We start from the raw sequence: 14787 nt of genomic DNA on the forward strand, positions 1-14787 counted from the left end.
GAAGAGGCAAGAGAAGGAAACTGCAGGAAAAGAACTCCCATGAAAATGGCACAGTGAAGGGTTTAGCAGAAGCTTTTGCAGACCTCAACAAATTCCTTTAAAAGTTTGAAAACATGGACCCCAACAGTGAAGGGCTTTCATTAATGGAGAGGAATATTCATGGTGCACTATCTGCGTACAAACAGATCTCTGGTGAAAAAAGAAACGAAAAAGCACATGGATATATTTCTGTAAAGAGTGACACCTCAAGAAGAGCCTCAGGCAGGTCCTTCAGGGGGTGTTCCAGAAGCATGTTGTCATAGGAGAGGACAGCTCCACGTGTGTTATTGCTCCTGACGGCCTTCCAGTGAGACAAAATGTGGTGGTGGAAGACAGTAATATTGATGGTCCTGACTCTATGTTTTGTTCTTTTTAATCAACAAATTTAGCTTAGGCTAGATTTTATTTACTAAAGATTAAACTTAGACCACATGAACTTAAAAAACATTTGAATGCCCAGTCCTTACAAGTGCTTGCCTTTAAATTAATTTTAACAATACCATCTGGAGATAGAAATTTTACAGAACACACATGCACAGAGTCTTTAGCCATAGGAAAAACTCACTGGTTGATAAAAGAACAATTGGATCCAATTTTGATTTCAGAGAGGAAGGGAGAGGGGCAGAGAGGGACAGAGAGAGGGAGAGAGAGAGAGAGAGAGAGAAACATCAATGATGAGAGAGAATCACTGATTGGCTGCCTTCTGCATTCCCCTACTGGAGATCAAGCCCACAACCTGGGCATGTGCCCTTGACCAGAATCGAACCCAGGACCTTTTAGTCTGCAGGCCAACGCTCTAACCACTGAACCAAATTGACTAGGGCTATATATATATTTGAAAAGCTTTTATAAAAAGTTGATCTCAGGTAATGGATATATGTATAATGTAAATTTAATGTAAGTAATAGATAAAAATGAAAATACATTGACAAATTCTTTTTAGTCTTACATAATACTGTAAGAAGGAAAGGATAGTATGGGTTGCAGGGAAAAGGTAATAAACCTGAATTTGCTTTTTTAACAAATGAACATTGTGTAATTGTATATTTTGAAAGATAGTTAATATTTTTTATTAAACACAGTAATGTTTGTTGTGTGGATTGTTTTTGATGCACAATTTCTTTAAAAATAGGTCAGTCTTATGAAATTCGGATGCTGGATAATCGGAAAATGGGAGATATGCCTGAGATCACTGGAAAATTGGTAAAGGTAAGGTCGATCTTTTTACATTCCTAATAGATATTGCAGTGATTTTTAAAAAGCAGTTTTGATGCAAGAGTTTTTACAAAAAATTTAACTTCATTATTTTAAAGCTCCTAACTTGTTGGTTGGTGTAATGTGAAAGCCCTTTGGAAATGTACCATATGAAATTTACTTGCAGCTATGTGTGCAAAGACCTACGACCACTACAAAAATTTTAAGTTTCTCTTTAAAAGTAAAAAATAACATGAGGGGCCCTAACCGGTTTGGCTCAGTGGATAGAGCGTCAGCCTGCGGACTCAAGGGTCCCAGGTTCGATTCTGGTCAATGACGTGTACCTTGGTTGCGGGCACATCCCCAGTAGGGAGTGTGCAGGAGGCAGCTGATCGATGTTTCTCTCTCATCGACATTTTTAAAGTACTCATTTCCCCCACTTATTCCATAGAGCATCATAAGAGTCGTATTCCATGATAGACGGCTACAGTATACAGAGCATCAGCAACTCGAAGGTTGGAAGTGGAATCGCCCAGGAGATAGACTTCTTGATTTAGGTACAGTGACCGTCAGAAGACCTTGGAGAGAGATATAAAAGCATTTTAGTTACACCCATGTTGGCGCCACGTGTAATTGTGTGGAGTGTTTTGGTGTGATGGATTCTCTGTGCCTTGAGTTGTTTTATAGTTTAAAATGTTGACCCTTGAACAACGAACGCTGGGAGATACGGGCTGACCCATGCAGTGAAAAATTTGCACATAACTAGACTCCCCCAAAATGGAATTATTAATAGCCTGCTGTTGATTGGAAGCTTTACAGATAATATAAATAGTCGATTAACACATATTTTGTATGTTATGTGTATTATATACTGAGATCTTAAGCTAGAGAAAAGAAAATCATAAGGAAAAATACACTTACAGTATTTATTGAAAAACTCTACACATAAGTGGACCTGTGCAGTTCCCACCCATGTTGTGTGAGGACCAGCTGTAGAGTTTTGGTGAAACTGAAAGACCCTGAGCCAATAATATTATGAGTTGGAAACCATTCATTTAATTCTCCTTTGGGTACTATCCATCATATTCTGATTAAAATGAAAAAGAAACCATGGTGGGAGAAAGTCTGATACTCATTAGGTGGGTTTTGATGTTGAAATGATTGACCACAGAGAACATGGAAGAACAAAGTGCAACATAGAGGTATAACATTTTCACTAAAACATAATTAGAGTAAGCTGTATTTAAGATAATTTATATCTTAAATTATTCTTAGTAAGTTTCTATGTAACTTCTTTTTAAAATACAGATATTCCAATGTCTGTGGGAATAATTGACACAAGGACAAATCCCAGCCAGTTAAATGCGGTTGAATTTCTGTGGGACCCTGCAAAACGCACATCTGCTTTCATTCAGGTTTGGATTTTTTTACTTTATTAGACATATACTAGCCTCGTCATTTTTAGAAGGTCATGGTTGAGGTTGAATTTTTTTTTTTTTTAGGTTGAATTCTTGATGCATGATATAAATGTCTTTAAAAGCTTATTTGTAAACTATCTGGCAGTGTCTTTTTTTAAAATATTGGAGTTAATATACTAAATCCGTTATTATAGACTAACACATGTGAAGGCAAGCTGACATGTGAAGCATTATTTAAGTGTTACTTTTACCACTGGTAGTAACAGTAATCAAAACTTCCATTTTTCATAAGATGCATTTCTCTGGAACCAAAGCTGCTATTTTAAAAGATGTGGCCACCCTGACCGGTTTGGCTCAGTGGATGGAGCGTCAGCCTGCGGACTGAGGGGTCCCAGGTTCGATTCCGGTCAGGGGCATGTGCCTTGGTTGCGGGCACATCCCCAGTGGGGGGTGTGCGGGAGGCGGCTGATCAATGTTTCTCATCGATGTTTCTAGCTCTCTGTCCCTCTCCCTTCCTCTCTATAAAAAAAATCAATAAAATATATTTAAAAAAGTAAATAAAAGATGTGGCGGAAAAAAGTGTACTGTTTTAAGATTCTCTGTTAGCAACATTCTAATACTGAAATTTTCAAATCACAAAAAAAGAATAATAAGAATGAATTCTCTGTGTACTCATCACCTTTCTTCAACACTTATTAGTAGTTTCCCCCTTTTAAGTTATTGATGGAATACTTTATTTTTTTTTTAAATATATTTTATTGATTTCTTACAGAGAGGAAGGGAGAGGGATAGAGAGTCAGAAACATCGATGAGAGAAAGACATCGATCAGCTGCCTCCTGCACACTCCCGACTGGGTATGTGCCCGCAACCAAGGTACATGCCCTTGACTAGAATCGAACCCGGGACCCTTGAGTCTGCAGGCTGACGCTCTATCCACTGAGCCAAACCGGTCAGGGCAATGGAATACTTTAAAGCAACTCTCAGGCATTTCATGTCAACCATAAGGACTCATTTTTTATCTTTAAGAGATGAAGTTTAAAATATATATATTAAAAATATATACTGTAAAACCCATGGTAATTCTAATACCCAGGATGTTCAGATTTGTAAGTGGAAAGATTAAAAATACTGAGTAGGGCCCTAGCTGGTTTGGCTCAGTGGATAGAGCGTCGGCCTGCGGATTGAAGGGTCCCAGGTTCGATTCCAGTCAAGGGCACATGCCCGGTTTGTGGGCTCAATCCCCAGTGGGGGGTGTGCAGGAGGCAGCCGATCAATGATTCTCTCGCATCATTGATGTTTCTATCTTTCTCTCCCTCTCCCTTTCTCTCTGAAGTCAATAAAAGTATATTTAAAAATATATATATACTGAGTAGATAATCTTACATAGAAAAAACATACTGCTTAATTGCTGACCAGCCTATGTAGACTGTAGTTTTTGTGAACAGTAAAGAATCTTTGGTATTTTGAATTTTTGTGGTCTGGCAAAGACTATCTCCCATCAATTAGTAGTCACTAGGAACATGGTTCGTATTTGTTGAATATTTTCTCACACTGTTTGTCTAACGGGATAACTAGATGTACAGTGAGTGAAAGAGAGGTAGGAGCTGGCCTTATATCTCAGGTTGTGCACAGTATCCTGCAGAGATCAGTTTTCACTTTGAGAGTCACTAGAAGACAGGATGTGTATCAGTCAGAAATTACCAAGACCTGTTTACTGATCCTGTGAAGTATCCTAACGCTGTCTCCATGGTGGCATTAGGAGAGGGTACAGAGTGATGGAAGATGAGTATTGCCCTTAGGACTTTTGGAAGGGTTGACAGAAGAGTTTATCAGTGGTTCTCAACCTTCCTAATGCCGCGACCCTTTAATACAGTTTCTCATGTTTTGGTGACCCTCAACCATAAAATCATTTTCGTTGCTACTTCATAATTGTAATTTTGCTGCTGTTATGAATCGTAATGTAAATATCTGATATGCAGGATGAATTTAGGCGACCCCTGTGAAAGGGTCGTTCGACCCCCCACAGGTTGAGAACCGCTGGTTTAGATGGCTACAGGTAAGACAAGTGGTAGGCTTTCTGGGCCGTGGAAGTTCCCCAGGCAAAAGTATTCCAAGTTGATGGAGGTTGGAATAACAGTAAGATGATTGGTATTTTGCAGTAGAGGGCAACAGTGGAAGCTTTGAATGATGAGCTCAAGGTTGCTGTGGATTGAGCCACATGCAAGGCTTAGCTGGGCCTGAGAGCAGTATGCGGTCTGGAGTGGAGGTAGGGGAGTAGGCAGGAAGCCTCTGTACTGCTGTACCCACGGTCAGAGCAAGTGCTTCCTTAGAGGAGAGGCATTGGAGTCGGGGAAGAGCTCATTCCCAGAAAGTTCAGAAAGGCTCGGCTGGCTTTGTGAAAGGAAAACCATATATTATCAACAATCAGAGAAATTCATAACAGACACCTGGCTAAGATGTGGGAGTTTGTTTTAAAGGGCCTTACATTTATAGCGGTGACAGGGCGTCCAGAGGGACAAACCAGTGGATGGTACTTTGAATCCATCTCCAATTGTCCAGGTGCACTGCATCAGCACAGAATTTACTCCACGGAAGCATGGAGGCGAAAAGGGAGTGCCTTTCAGGATCCAGGTTGACACCTTTAAGCAGAATGAAAATGGAGAATATACAGATCATCTGCACTCAGCTAGCTGCCAAATCAAAGTTTTTAAGGTAAGAGACGGAAACCAGGCTTCCAGTAATGAAGGCCCAGTTTTGCTTATAAAGTTGTTTGTAACCTGGTGGACAAAGTAATCTACTTTGTTTTTCAGCCTAAAGGTGCAGACCGGAAGCAAAAAACTGACCGAGAGAAGATGGAGAAGAGAACTGCTCACGAAAAAGAAAAGTATCAGCCATCCTATGATACCACAATCCTCACAGAGGTAATGCAGAGCAGCATTTTGATGTCTGGAGAGAAGCAGAGGTTTGAATATTAGCACTATTTATAAGGATGAGTTTTGCCAAGAAGGGGTTGGGGAAGGTTGGGGGGTAGTTTGACATATATTCTTTGTGAAATTTGTGGGGAAAATATATTATTTAAATTCTGGGATTTTAATGGATTAGTTTCCTGGGTGGGATCTTGAATGAAGATGCTGAAATCCCAATCAGGTCTTAGAAACAGACCTTAAAAACCTTGAAGTTGGCAAGAGATTAAACCGGGGCCTAGAAAGTTTGATTTTTGTCACTGCTGGGGTTTTGCATTTTCTTTAACTTTGAATCCTGCTAATCATGCAATTGTTTAATTGGACTGCAGAGACATAAAACAGGGTATTGGATCTTTCTTTGTATAATGAAAAGACATTGATCCCAATCTTTGGTGTTTGTCCAGATGAGGCTTGAGCCTATAATTGAAGATGCAGTTGAACATGAGCAGAAAAAGTCCAGCAAGCGGACTTTGCCAGCAGACTACGGTGATTCTCTGGCAAAGCGAGGCAGTGTAAGGGACTTCTGCTTCTCCTTTCATTGTGCAAGAAACCTTGTGCAGTGTTAGATATAGGACCTACTTCCACTGAAAAGTAAAGCCAAATTTGTTTTTGATGTCCTTGTCTTGATTTAATTTGCTTTTGTTTAGACTTCCTGCTTTCTGTTTGTTCCTCGCTGAGGAAAATTTCCTAAATCTAACACTTTAAAAACAAAGTTGACCTTATTGGGTGGTTTTGGAGGGAAAAACGACACTCAGAAATGTGTTCCCTCCCTGTCTCTTTCCCTTTCTCTCCCTCCCTCCTCGGCACACACACTTCCTTTAAGAGCACTGAAATTAATTTAAAATACATTCTTTAGTAAAATAGTTATCATTTTTGTTTAATTTTAAAGGGTTTTGCTTCCTCATGTGTATAACTGATAAGAAAATTTCATGGCTATTTAGAGAAATGATGGCAGCAAGCTTGACATTAACATATGCAATACTTTGTGTCACATTTCCCTGCATGTAGTGTAAGAATGTGTGTCTGTGCTTTTAAAAGCCTGTTTGGCAGCACTGGTAGGAAAATGGCCTTGATTGCATCAGTGTTCCTCTCTGCAATGCACTGTGAACTTGCATTGCATCATGAACTTGTGCTTCAGGCCAGAGCAGTGCACCTTGCTATATTCAGATCCGGATCCCCCCAACATACAGCCAGGAGATTTTTGGCTGAATATGAGCTTTCTCTGCTTGAGTAGCAAATTCTTCCTTTATGACACAACTCTCCATCTAACAATCTAGATCAGCTATATATCCACAGTAAATGTAAACACAGAGCATTAAACCTTTCTTATATAGCTATATTAATGGCTACACTATCATTACAGTGTTCATCCTATCAAGGTGCCAAAAATGGAATTTTTCACTCTTAAACGTGTCTAATTATTTGTAGACTACAAAAGTCACAAGCACAATCACTAGAACATCATTTCCAAGTTAAAAGCATTGACTGAAAATGTTTTAAATGCTTCTCTGTACAATAAATCTGAAAGGATGGTGAGCACACTTGTTGCATTTTAACTGGTTTTCTTAATGCCAGTCAAAGGTTGTATGGAACAACTATATACTCCATCCGATTTTGTTTTAGCCTCTTCTGATTTCCCAGCTGAAGAATCACAAGTGGTTCTTAAATTTTTTGGGGGGGTGGGGGGGGCGTAGAGGATCCTGATAACTCGAATCACTTTCCACTTTTTTAAAAAACTACTTCACTAATTAAAAGGAGTGGGTTCTCATAATTAATAAATTAAATCTATTCGAGCCCAGAGCTAATCTGAAGATGGTAGAATTATTGTTAAATTATTAATGACTCAAGTCTAAAGTATGCAAAACGTCAGCAGTTCATTGGCCTGGGATTTCACATCTTCCTTGTGTGTGTTGCTTGCTGCCTCGGGCTGCATTTGCTTTGGTATTCCTAAGGGTGGTTAGAGCTCCTCTTGGAAACCTGTTTTAAAAAGAAAGTCTGCAGCATTTCATTGTTTCAGGTGCCTGCAGAGGAAGGCAACATTTTTCTTAGTGTTGGATAGCTGCAGTTGGCTGTCGGTAGAGGGATATCCAGACTCATCTGTTAAAGTTAAAAGGTGCTGTGGGAAATGGTCCCACGTGGAATGGAGGCACTGTGGTTGGTTCCTAAGAGCTACTGCACAACAAAACCCTTACTTGGTGTGTCTGTTTCTTTGCCTCTGAGCTGTATTTTATTGGCTCAAATCAGGGCTGCTGATTTCTGCAGTCTCATGTGGGTCGTCATTTTCTAGTCCCCCTGAGGAGGGGCTCTGTTCCCAGTGCACCAGAGCCGTGACTATAAGCGTGCAGGCCAGGTAATGGATTACAGGTTGCCTTCAGGAACACAGGCCCTGCACCTTTGCTTACTTTTAAAGACAGGGCAGAATGACCAGGTAGAAGAAACTGTGAAAATATTCCTTGGTAGCCTTTACCCTTCTGGGTTGAGACTGCTAGAGAAATCTATGAAACACAGGCAGGCAGGTCTTGGTGCTTGGTGGCCATTATAGAATTTGGAATCCATTCTTTTCTAAAAGTAGAGGCTTGGCCATAAAACCAGCTTTCATTGAACACTAGTTTTCTACTGCTGGGTGAATCGAGTCTCTTATTTATTGGGCAAGTTTTAGATGTCAGCTATTAACAGCTCTACTTCTCTGTTGCTAAGAGTCTAGATGTGTAAGTGAAAATAGCTATGTTTATGAAGTTTCAGGCAATTTGGTGTCGCTGTCGCTGCGCTGCCATACTAACCTGAAACTTTTGATGGCTTCATTTCCTCGGTAGAAAGCTGGCAAAAATTACAAGGCAGATTTTGGGAGGCTTGACATTAAAAGGTTTATATTATTTTGCTGTTATCCTTGCTAATGGTGGTAATTAGTATCTGAGGAGGACGGTGTAGCAAGAAGATCTTCTGGGTAGTGGAGATGGCTGTGAGCATGGCATACCCATAGTTATGTGATCTGTCCGTTGGCTCACATGCGTTTAGGTTCCTCAAACTGTATAAGCTGAGGAGGTAACTACTTTGTAAGGTGGAAAGTAAAAGAATGGGCCTTGTTGTGTGAGGTTTTTAGTGAAATTGGTATGCTATGCAATATGCTTAGCAATGCTGTCCAGCCAGTAAATTTCTTTTTTTTTTTTTTGAAAGTTGATAGTAGTAGAAACAATAAGTGCATCATTTTCCCCGTTTTTGAAGGGATACATGATGGGCAGTTGTAAATAATAAGATTCAGGGTTTCTGTTTTATTTTCCTTGTATCAATGCTTCTGATGGCTGTCAGTTGCTTTAAGATCTTGTAACCATTGGAGAGACTTCCTTTCTGCCCCAGAGTGCTGCACAGCCTTTTAGCTCCTTCACACTAGTGGTCATGACTCTTCCATCGTCAAAGAATTTTTAAGAAAGAATACACTCCTTTCCACATTTTTAGGTTGACATCTGAAAGTTTTCATCATACATTTAAATCATTGCAAAAGGAGACCATTTTCTGACGTAATGAGTGTTTGCATTTAAAATTTAAGATAATTTACATTGCTTTTTGAAGTGTATTCTGTGGACTCCACTACCATAGCAATTTGACACCCACCATTGTTCATTTTAAAAGTTCATGAAACTTTACTCTGCTCTACCTTCTTGATCTGTTTTCTCTTCCACTCCCCTTAAATAGTTTTACTGTGATATGACATACTATTATGCCTGAAAATGTTTTAATTATCACCCTAATAATTTTATCACATATATAAATATATATATATAGAGAGAGAGAGAGAGAGAAAGAAATTTAATTTTTAAAATTTCCTGTGACTATAGGCTCTTCAGTTGAAAAATTTAAACTTTATTATTGGTACCAACTTATCAAAACAACAAATCATAGAAATTATTTTTTTAATCCTCATCCAAGGATATGTGTGTTTTTTTCATTGATTCTAGAGAGAGAAAGAGAGAGAGAGAGAGAGATCTTGATGTGAGAAACATTGATCATTGATCGGTTGCCTTCCGAATGTGCCCCAACTAGGAATCTAATCCAAAACCCTTCGGTGTGTGGGATGACACTCGAACCACTGAGGCAGGGCCATACAGATTTTGATGAGAATTTTTTAAATATAAAAATAGAAGTGTTATTGGAAATACATCTCAGAACAGAACCTAACTAATTCTAGATTTTTGTATAGATAAGAAAAACTTTATTTAGATATTCATTTTCCTTTCCGCAGTGTCTTTCAGGTCTTGAAATTCCTTTTGCGTTATCTGCCAAATATCCCAGTGATGGATTTTATATGACCCTAATAGATTATTTCAATACTGTGTCAGCTGATGGTAGATCCTCCAGAATTGTTTTGAAAGCAAATAATTGGAAGCTACCAGAAACACAGAGAAGAATTTTTAAAAAAATTTTTGTTTGTTTTTGAGGGACAAAAGAAATAATATTTATTAACCCACAAACTTTTTTTTTTAATTGAACTTAGTGGGTTGACTAATAAAATTATATAGGTTTCAGGTGCATAATTCCACAACACATCATCTCTATACACTATATTGTGTTTTCACCACCCCAAGTCAAGTCTCCTTCTAAAACAATTTATCCCCTCATATCCTCTAACTCCCCATTTTTAGAGTCATGTACTTTCTTAGTATCTACCCTAAATCTTTGAATTTTTATTTTTTTATTTTTTGCTTTGATTTGGGAGAATCTTATACCCCATGGATAGCCATCATGAGATCTGAAGCCTTTTTTGTGAAAAGTAGGAGAAGAGTGACTATGAAAGGGGACCTTTGAAACCAGGGCATCCTCAGGCAGATTAGTTTTAGGAAGAATATGTGGGGTGAGTGATGGGATTCCCTCCATAGCTCAGGCTTGAAGACTTTTACTTGACACCTTGCTGGCCTGTCAGCATGCTTTTCACGTTGATGTGTCTTTGTAGATGTGCGCTATCTTTGGTCAGAATTGTGTCTATAGCTGAAAAATACTTTAGTTCACTATGCCTTGTCCAGAAAATACAAGAAATAAACACATGTGGATAGGTAGGTATAGGCAGTACCATACACAGGTGTTTTTGGTACTGGAATGGTCTCAGCTTACTTGGGGATTATTAATCCTAGAGAAATGAAGGAAGCAGGTGGGTACTGGTGAGGGCAGAAGGAGCACTAGGTAGGACAGGCACTGTCTTGGTCACAGTGATGTCAGATGTTGCTTATGAATCCTTTCTTGCCTCTGCTATTCTTAAACCTTGATAAGCACCTTTTGGAGAATTGATAAAGAGGGAGGCAAAAAGTTCTTGACAGCAAATTGTATATAAATATACATTTAAAATGATGACGTTTTGCTGCTATGATCACTTCTGGGCTTCCCTAAAATTAATCAGTATCTAGACACATATAGCAGGTGAAATTTTTCCTTGCCACATAGAAGGAGATATATGTTCCCATGCCGTTGCTTGATGAGTGTCAGGTGTCTTGTGTTTTATAATCTTGTTTGGCCAGACTAGATTGTGAAATACAAAGTATTCTTCCACACCTTTTAAAAGCATATTATTAATTTATTTTTGTTTCTATCCTTAGTGTTCTCCGTGGCCTGACACCACCACAGCCTATGTGAATAACAGTCCCTCCACAGCGCCCACTTTCACCTCCCCACAGCAGAGCACCTGCAGCGTCCCAGACAGGTATCTGCTTTGTGTCCTTGTGTGCCTGAAGCTGACTGATGCTCCTTTGTTTCCTTTTCACTCAATTTACAGCTACCTTTCCATTTGTTTATCTGACGCATGTGGTCATGGGAAATAACCTCCTCCATTTCAGGGGGAAATCACTTTTCTTCACCTGCCCGCCTTTTCCTCCTGGCCCTTTGTGCCTCACACACTCACAGACTATGGAAGTTGTAGAAGGGGGGCATTTCAAGATTATTCTTTGTGAGATAAAAAGAACATTAATGAGGTTCATGGACAGAGAAAGAACAATGAGATTTTAAGGTGAAACTATGAATCAGTAAGTTAAGATTGCAATCATTATAAAGTACATTTGTCTTTAATGCTCACCATACTACACAAGGGTTATTTCTCTGCTCCATTTCTTTTCCTCCTAATAGATCACTCTTTTTTTTTAATAACTCTTTACCCTTAAAGAACTTAAGTGGCTTTAGAAATGGGAATGGTGGGCTTTGTTCTACTCTTTGGCCTTGATGTGCAAATCAGAGTCTCGTGAGCAGCGGGTAGGAGCAGGAGCTGTGTATCAGGCTTCTCAAAGTGCTGCAGTGATGTCCCGAGGAGACGTTGCATTCTTAGGGGTTGGCTGGAGGAATAGTGACAGTCAGATCAGATCAGAACTTCCCTGTTGATAGCAGGTTTAGGCCCCACCTCCTAATACTATCTGTCACACTGTGGGTAAGGGTTCAATATACGATTTTGAGGGGACACAAGCATGCTTTTCCCCTGAGATGGAAAAGCTGATGAGGCAGCCTTTTAAGTTATTGTGCTTTAAGAGTAGAAAACCAATCTTGGGCTCAGAGACCAGGAGACCAGCATGTTGCCATGTAGGAGGCTCTTCTTTCGGTCAAGTCCAGCCTGAATGATCTTAGAAAACAATTATGATATTAGAGATAAGCTGTGAATTGATGTACTCACTAATTAACTGGTTATTTCTTTTTTTTTTTTTTTAATATATTTTATTGATTTTTTACAGAGAAGAAGGGAGAGGGATAGAGAGTTAGAAACATCGATGAGAGAGATCGATCAGCTGCCTCCTGCACGCCCCCCACTGGGGATGTGCCCGCAACCAAGGTACATGCCCTTGACCGGAATCGAACCTGGGACCCTTCAGTCCGCAGGCCGACGCTCTATCCACTGAGCCAAACCGGTTCGGCTAACTGGTTATTTCTGAGAGCCCACTGTGCACCCAGCACTGTTCTGGGTGCTGTGACATTTAAATTACAGACAAATTCCTCTCTGAGGAGTTTAAGTTCCAGTAGATAGAGGAGGATGCTGAACAATCAACATAATAAACCTAAGTAAAACTTCCGTACAAGTGCTAAGAAAGGAGTCAGAGCCAGACCAGGGAGGGGGCTGCATCCGCTGTGCAGTTGGTTCTCATTTTCCTTTTACCTTAGAAACAAAAGGATAGTGGTATGCTATTGTTTCTTTGTTCTCTTGAATTCTGCCCTCTAATAATGGATAAATGTATTAAAAGGGATATTTTGATTTAGGATTATCATACCACTCCTTATAGCTCATTGTTTTCTTAAAGTAGATTTTTTTACAGCTACTTTCAATTGTTTATCTTTCTTGATTTCTCATATTTTCCCCCCAACTAAAATGAATGAGTGTCCTTCATTTTCTTGTTAACTTGGAGATAATTGGAGCCCTTTTATTTCATAGAACTAGAATCTTTTACTATCACAGATGGAGAAAGAAAAGGCAAAAATTAAAGTCTTCTGTCTTAATCTCATCATATTCACCCCTGACCAATTGTGCCAACATTCATATATATATATATATATATATATATATATATATATATATATATGCATATAATTGATTTCAGAGAGGAAGGGAGAGGGAGAGATAGAAAGATCAATGATGAGAGAGAATCATTGATCGGCTTCCTCCTGCCTGCCCCCCATTGGGGATCAAGCCCACAACCTGGGCATGTGCCCTTAACCGGAATTGAACCTGCGACCCTTCACAGGCCAAACAAGCAAGGGCTGTGCCAACATTTTTTTTTAATATATATTTTATTGATTTTTTTAAAGAGAGGAAGGGAGAGGGATAGAGAGTTAGAAACATCGATGAGAGAGAAACATCGATCAGCTGCCTTCTGCACACTCCCTACTGGGGATGTGCCCACAACCAAGGTACATGCCCTTGACAGGAATCGAACCTGGGCCCTTCAGTCCGCAGGCCAACACTCTATCCACTGAGCCAAACCTGTTAGGGCTGTGCCAACATTTTTATTGCAAATTTATATTGCTCTCTCACATAGTATTTTTTTTAAATTTACTTAATTTTAATAGCCTTTAATGTCTTGATTTTATATAAATAATAATCATAACCATCTTTTCCTTCCCCTCTCCCTTTTCCCCAGCAATTCTTCTTCCCCAAATCATCAGGGAGATGGAGTTTTGCAAACCTCTAGTGAAGTAAGTGTCTTGTTCCTCGAACTATCACATGCTTTCGGGGGCCTGTATTTTTAAGGCTCTGACAGAGGCTTGAGTCAGTGGTTGGGTCACTGAGTGCTCCTTGGGTGTTCTTTTACCTCAGACTTGGAGGATTTCTGTGTTTTGTTTCAATGTTCTTTATAGCATGCTTAGAGGCCTGGGTTCAGTTTTTATAGGTTTGAATAGTTTCTTCTATTTATATTCATTTTCTTTGTTAATAGCAACTTCAGCCTTCAGCCACCACCCAGGAAACACAGCAGTGGCTGCTCAAAAACAGATTTTCTTCCTACACAAGACTGTTTTCCAATTTTTCAGGTATGTTTGTGTGTGTGTGTATACACATGTACATGTGTACACATGTGTATATTTTGTCTCTACTTTCCGTTAACCTTATTTTTTTTTAATGTTGAAATAATTATAAATTCATAAGATGTTAAAACGCGTCCCGGGAAGTCCCATGTTCCTATCACCCAGTTCCCCCCAGAGGTAATACTTTGCACACCTGTTGTACACTATCAAAATGATGAAACTGACATCAGTACAATCTACTTCCTCACCAGTTCTGTGTGCCCTCATTTGTGTACAGGCACATATAGTTCTATGCAGTTTTTCCATTTAATAACTTTTTATTTTGAAATAATTTTTTCTTTACAGTAAGTTGCAAAGATAGTACAGAGATGCTCCAGGGTACCATTCACTCACATAATTACAGTACAATATCCAGATCATGAAATTGACATTGGTGCACTGTGTATACATAGTTCTGTGTCATATATCACATGCATAGATTTGTATAACCACCACTGACGATACGATGAGAGGTACGCCATCACAAGGATTTCCCTTATGTAGCCCTAAACCCCCACCCCCCATCCCTAATCCCTGGCAACCATTAATCTGTTCTCTGTCGCTGTGATTTTGTCATTTTAAGAACGTTATATAAATGGAATCATACAGTATGTGACCTGTTGAGATTGGCTTTGTTTTCACTCAGTGTAATGTC

The 14787-nt window shown here is 39.3% G+C and overlaps 1 protein-coding gene across 9 annotated transcripts in view; it reads left to right on the forward strand.

Annotated features, from left to right (window-relative positions):
• The window catches only part of UBP1 (upstream binding protein 1), a 40827-nt gene that overhangs the window by 14061 nt on the left and 11979 nt on the right, over positions 1–14787 (forward strand). For 7 of the 9 annotated variants that reach the window (XR_002828951.1, XR_001347966.2, XR_001347967.2 and 4 more), the window contains 9 exons: positions 1172–1248; positions 1685–1790; positions 2542–2648; positions 5212–5364; positions 5463–5573; positions 6020–6127; positions 11198–11301; positions 13712–13766; positions 14006–14099. Coding sequence is in view for 5 of the 9 variants with exons in the window: in XM_006087559.3 (XP_006087621.1) it covers positions 1172–1248; positions 1685–1790; positions 2542–2648; positions 5212–5364; positions 5463–5573; positions 6020–6127; positions 11198–11301; positions 13712–13766; positions 14006–14099 (915 nt within the window). In the remaining 4 variants the exon portion in view is untranslated. The remainder of the gene's footprint in view (positions 1–1171; positions 1249–1684; positions 1791–2541; positions 2649–5211; positions 5365–5462; positions 5574–6019; positions 6128–11197; positions 11302–13711; positions 13767–14005; positions 14100–14787) is intronic. The other 2 variants (XM_006087560.3, XM_023752936.1) reach the window with 2 other exon arrangements.

This window comes from Myotis lucifugus, unplaced genomic scaffold (genome assembly GCF_000147115.1).
Source record: "Myotis lucifugus unplaced genomic scaffold, Myoluc2.0 scaffold_39, whole genome shotgun sequence".
NCBI lineage: Eukaryota > Metazoa > Chordata > Mammalia > Chiroptera > Vespertilionidae > Myotis > Myotis lucifugus.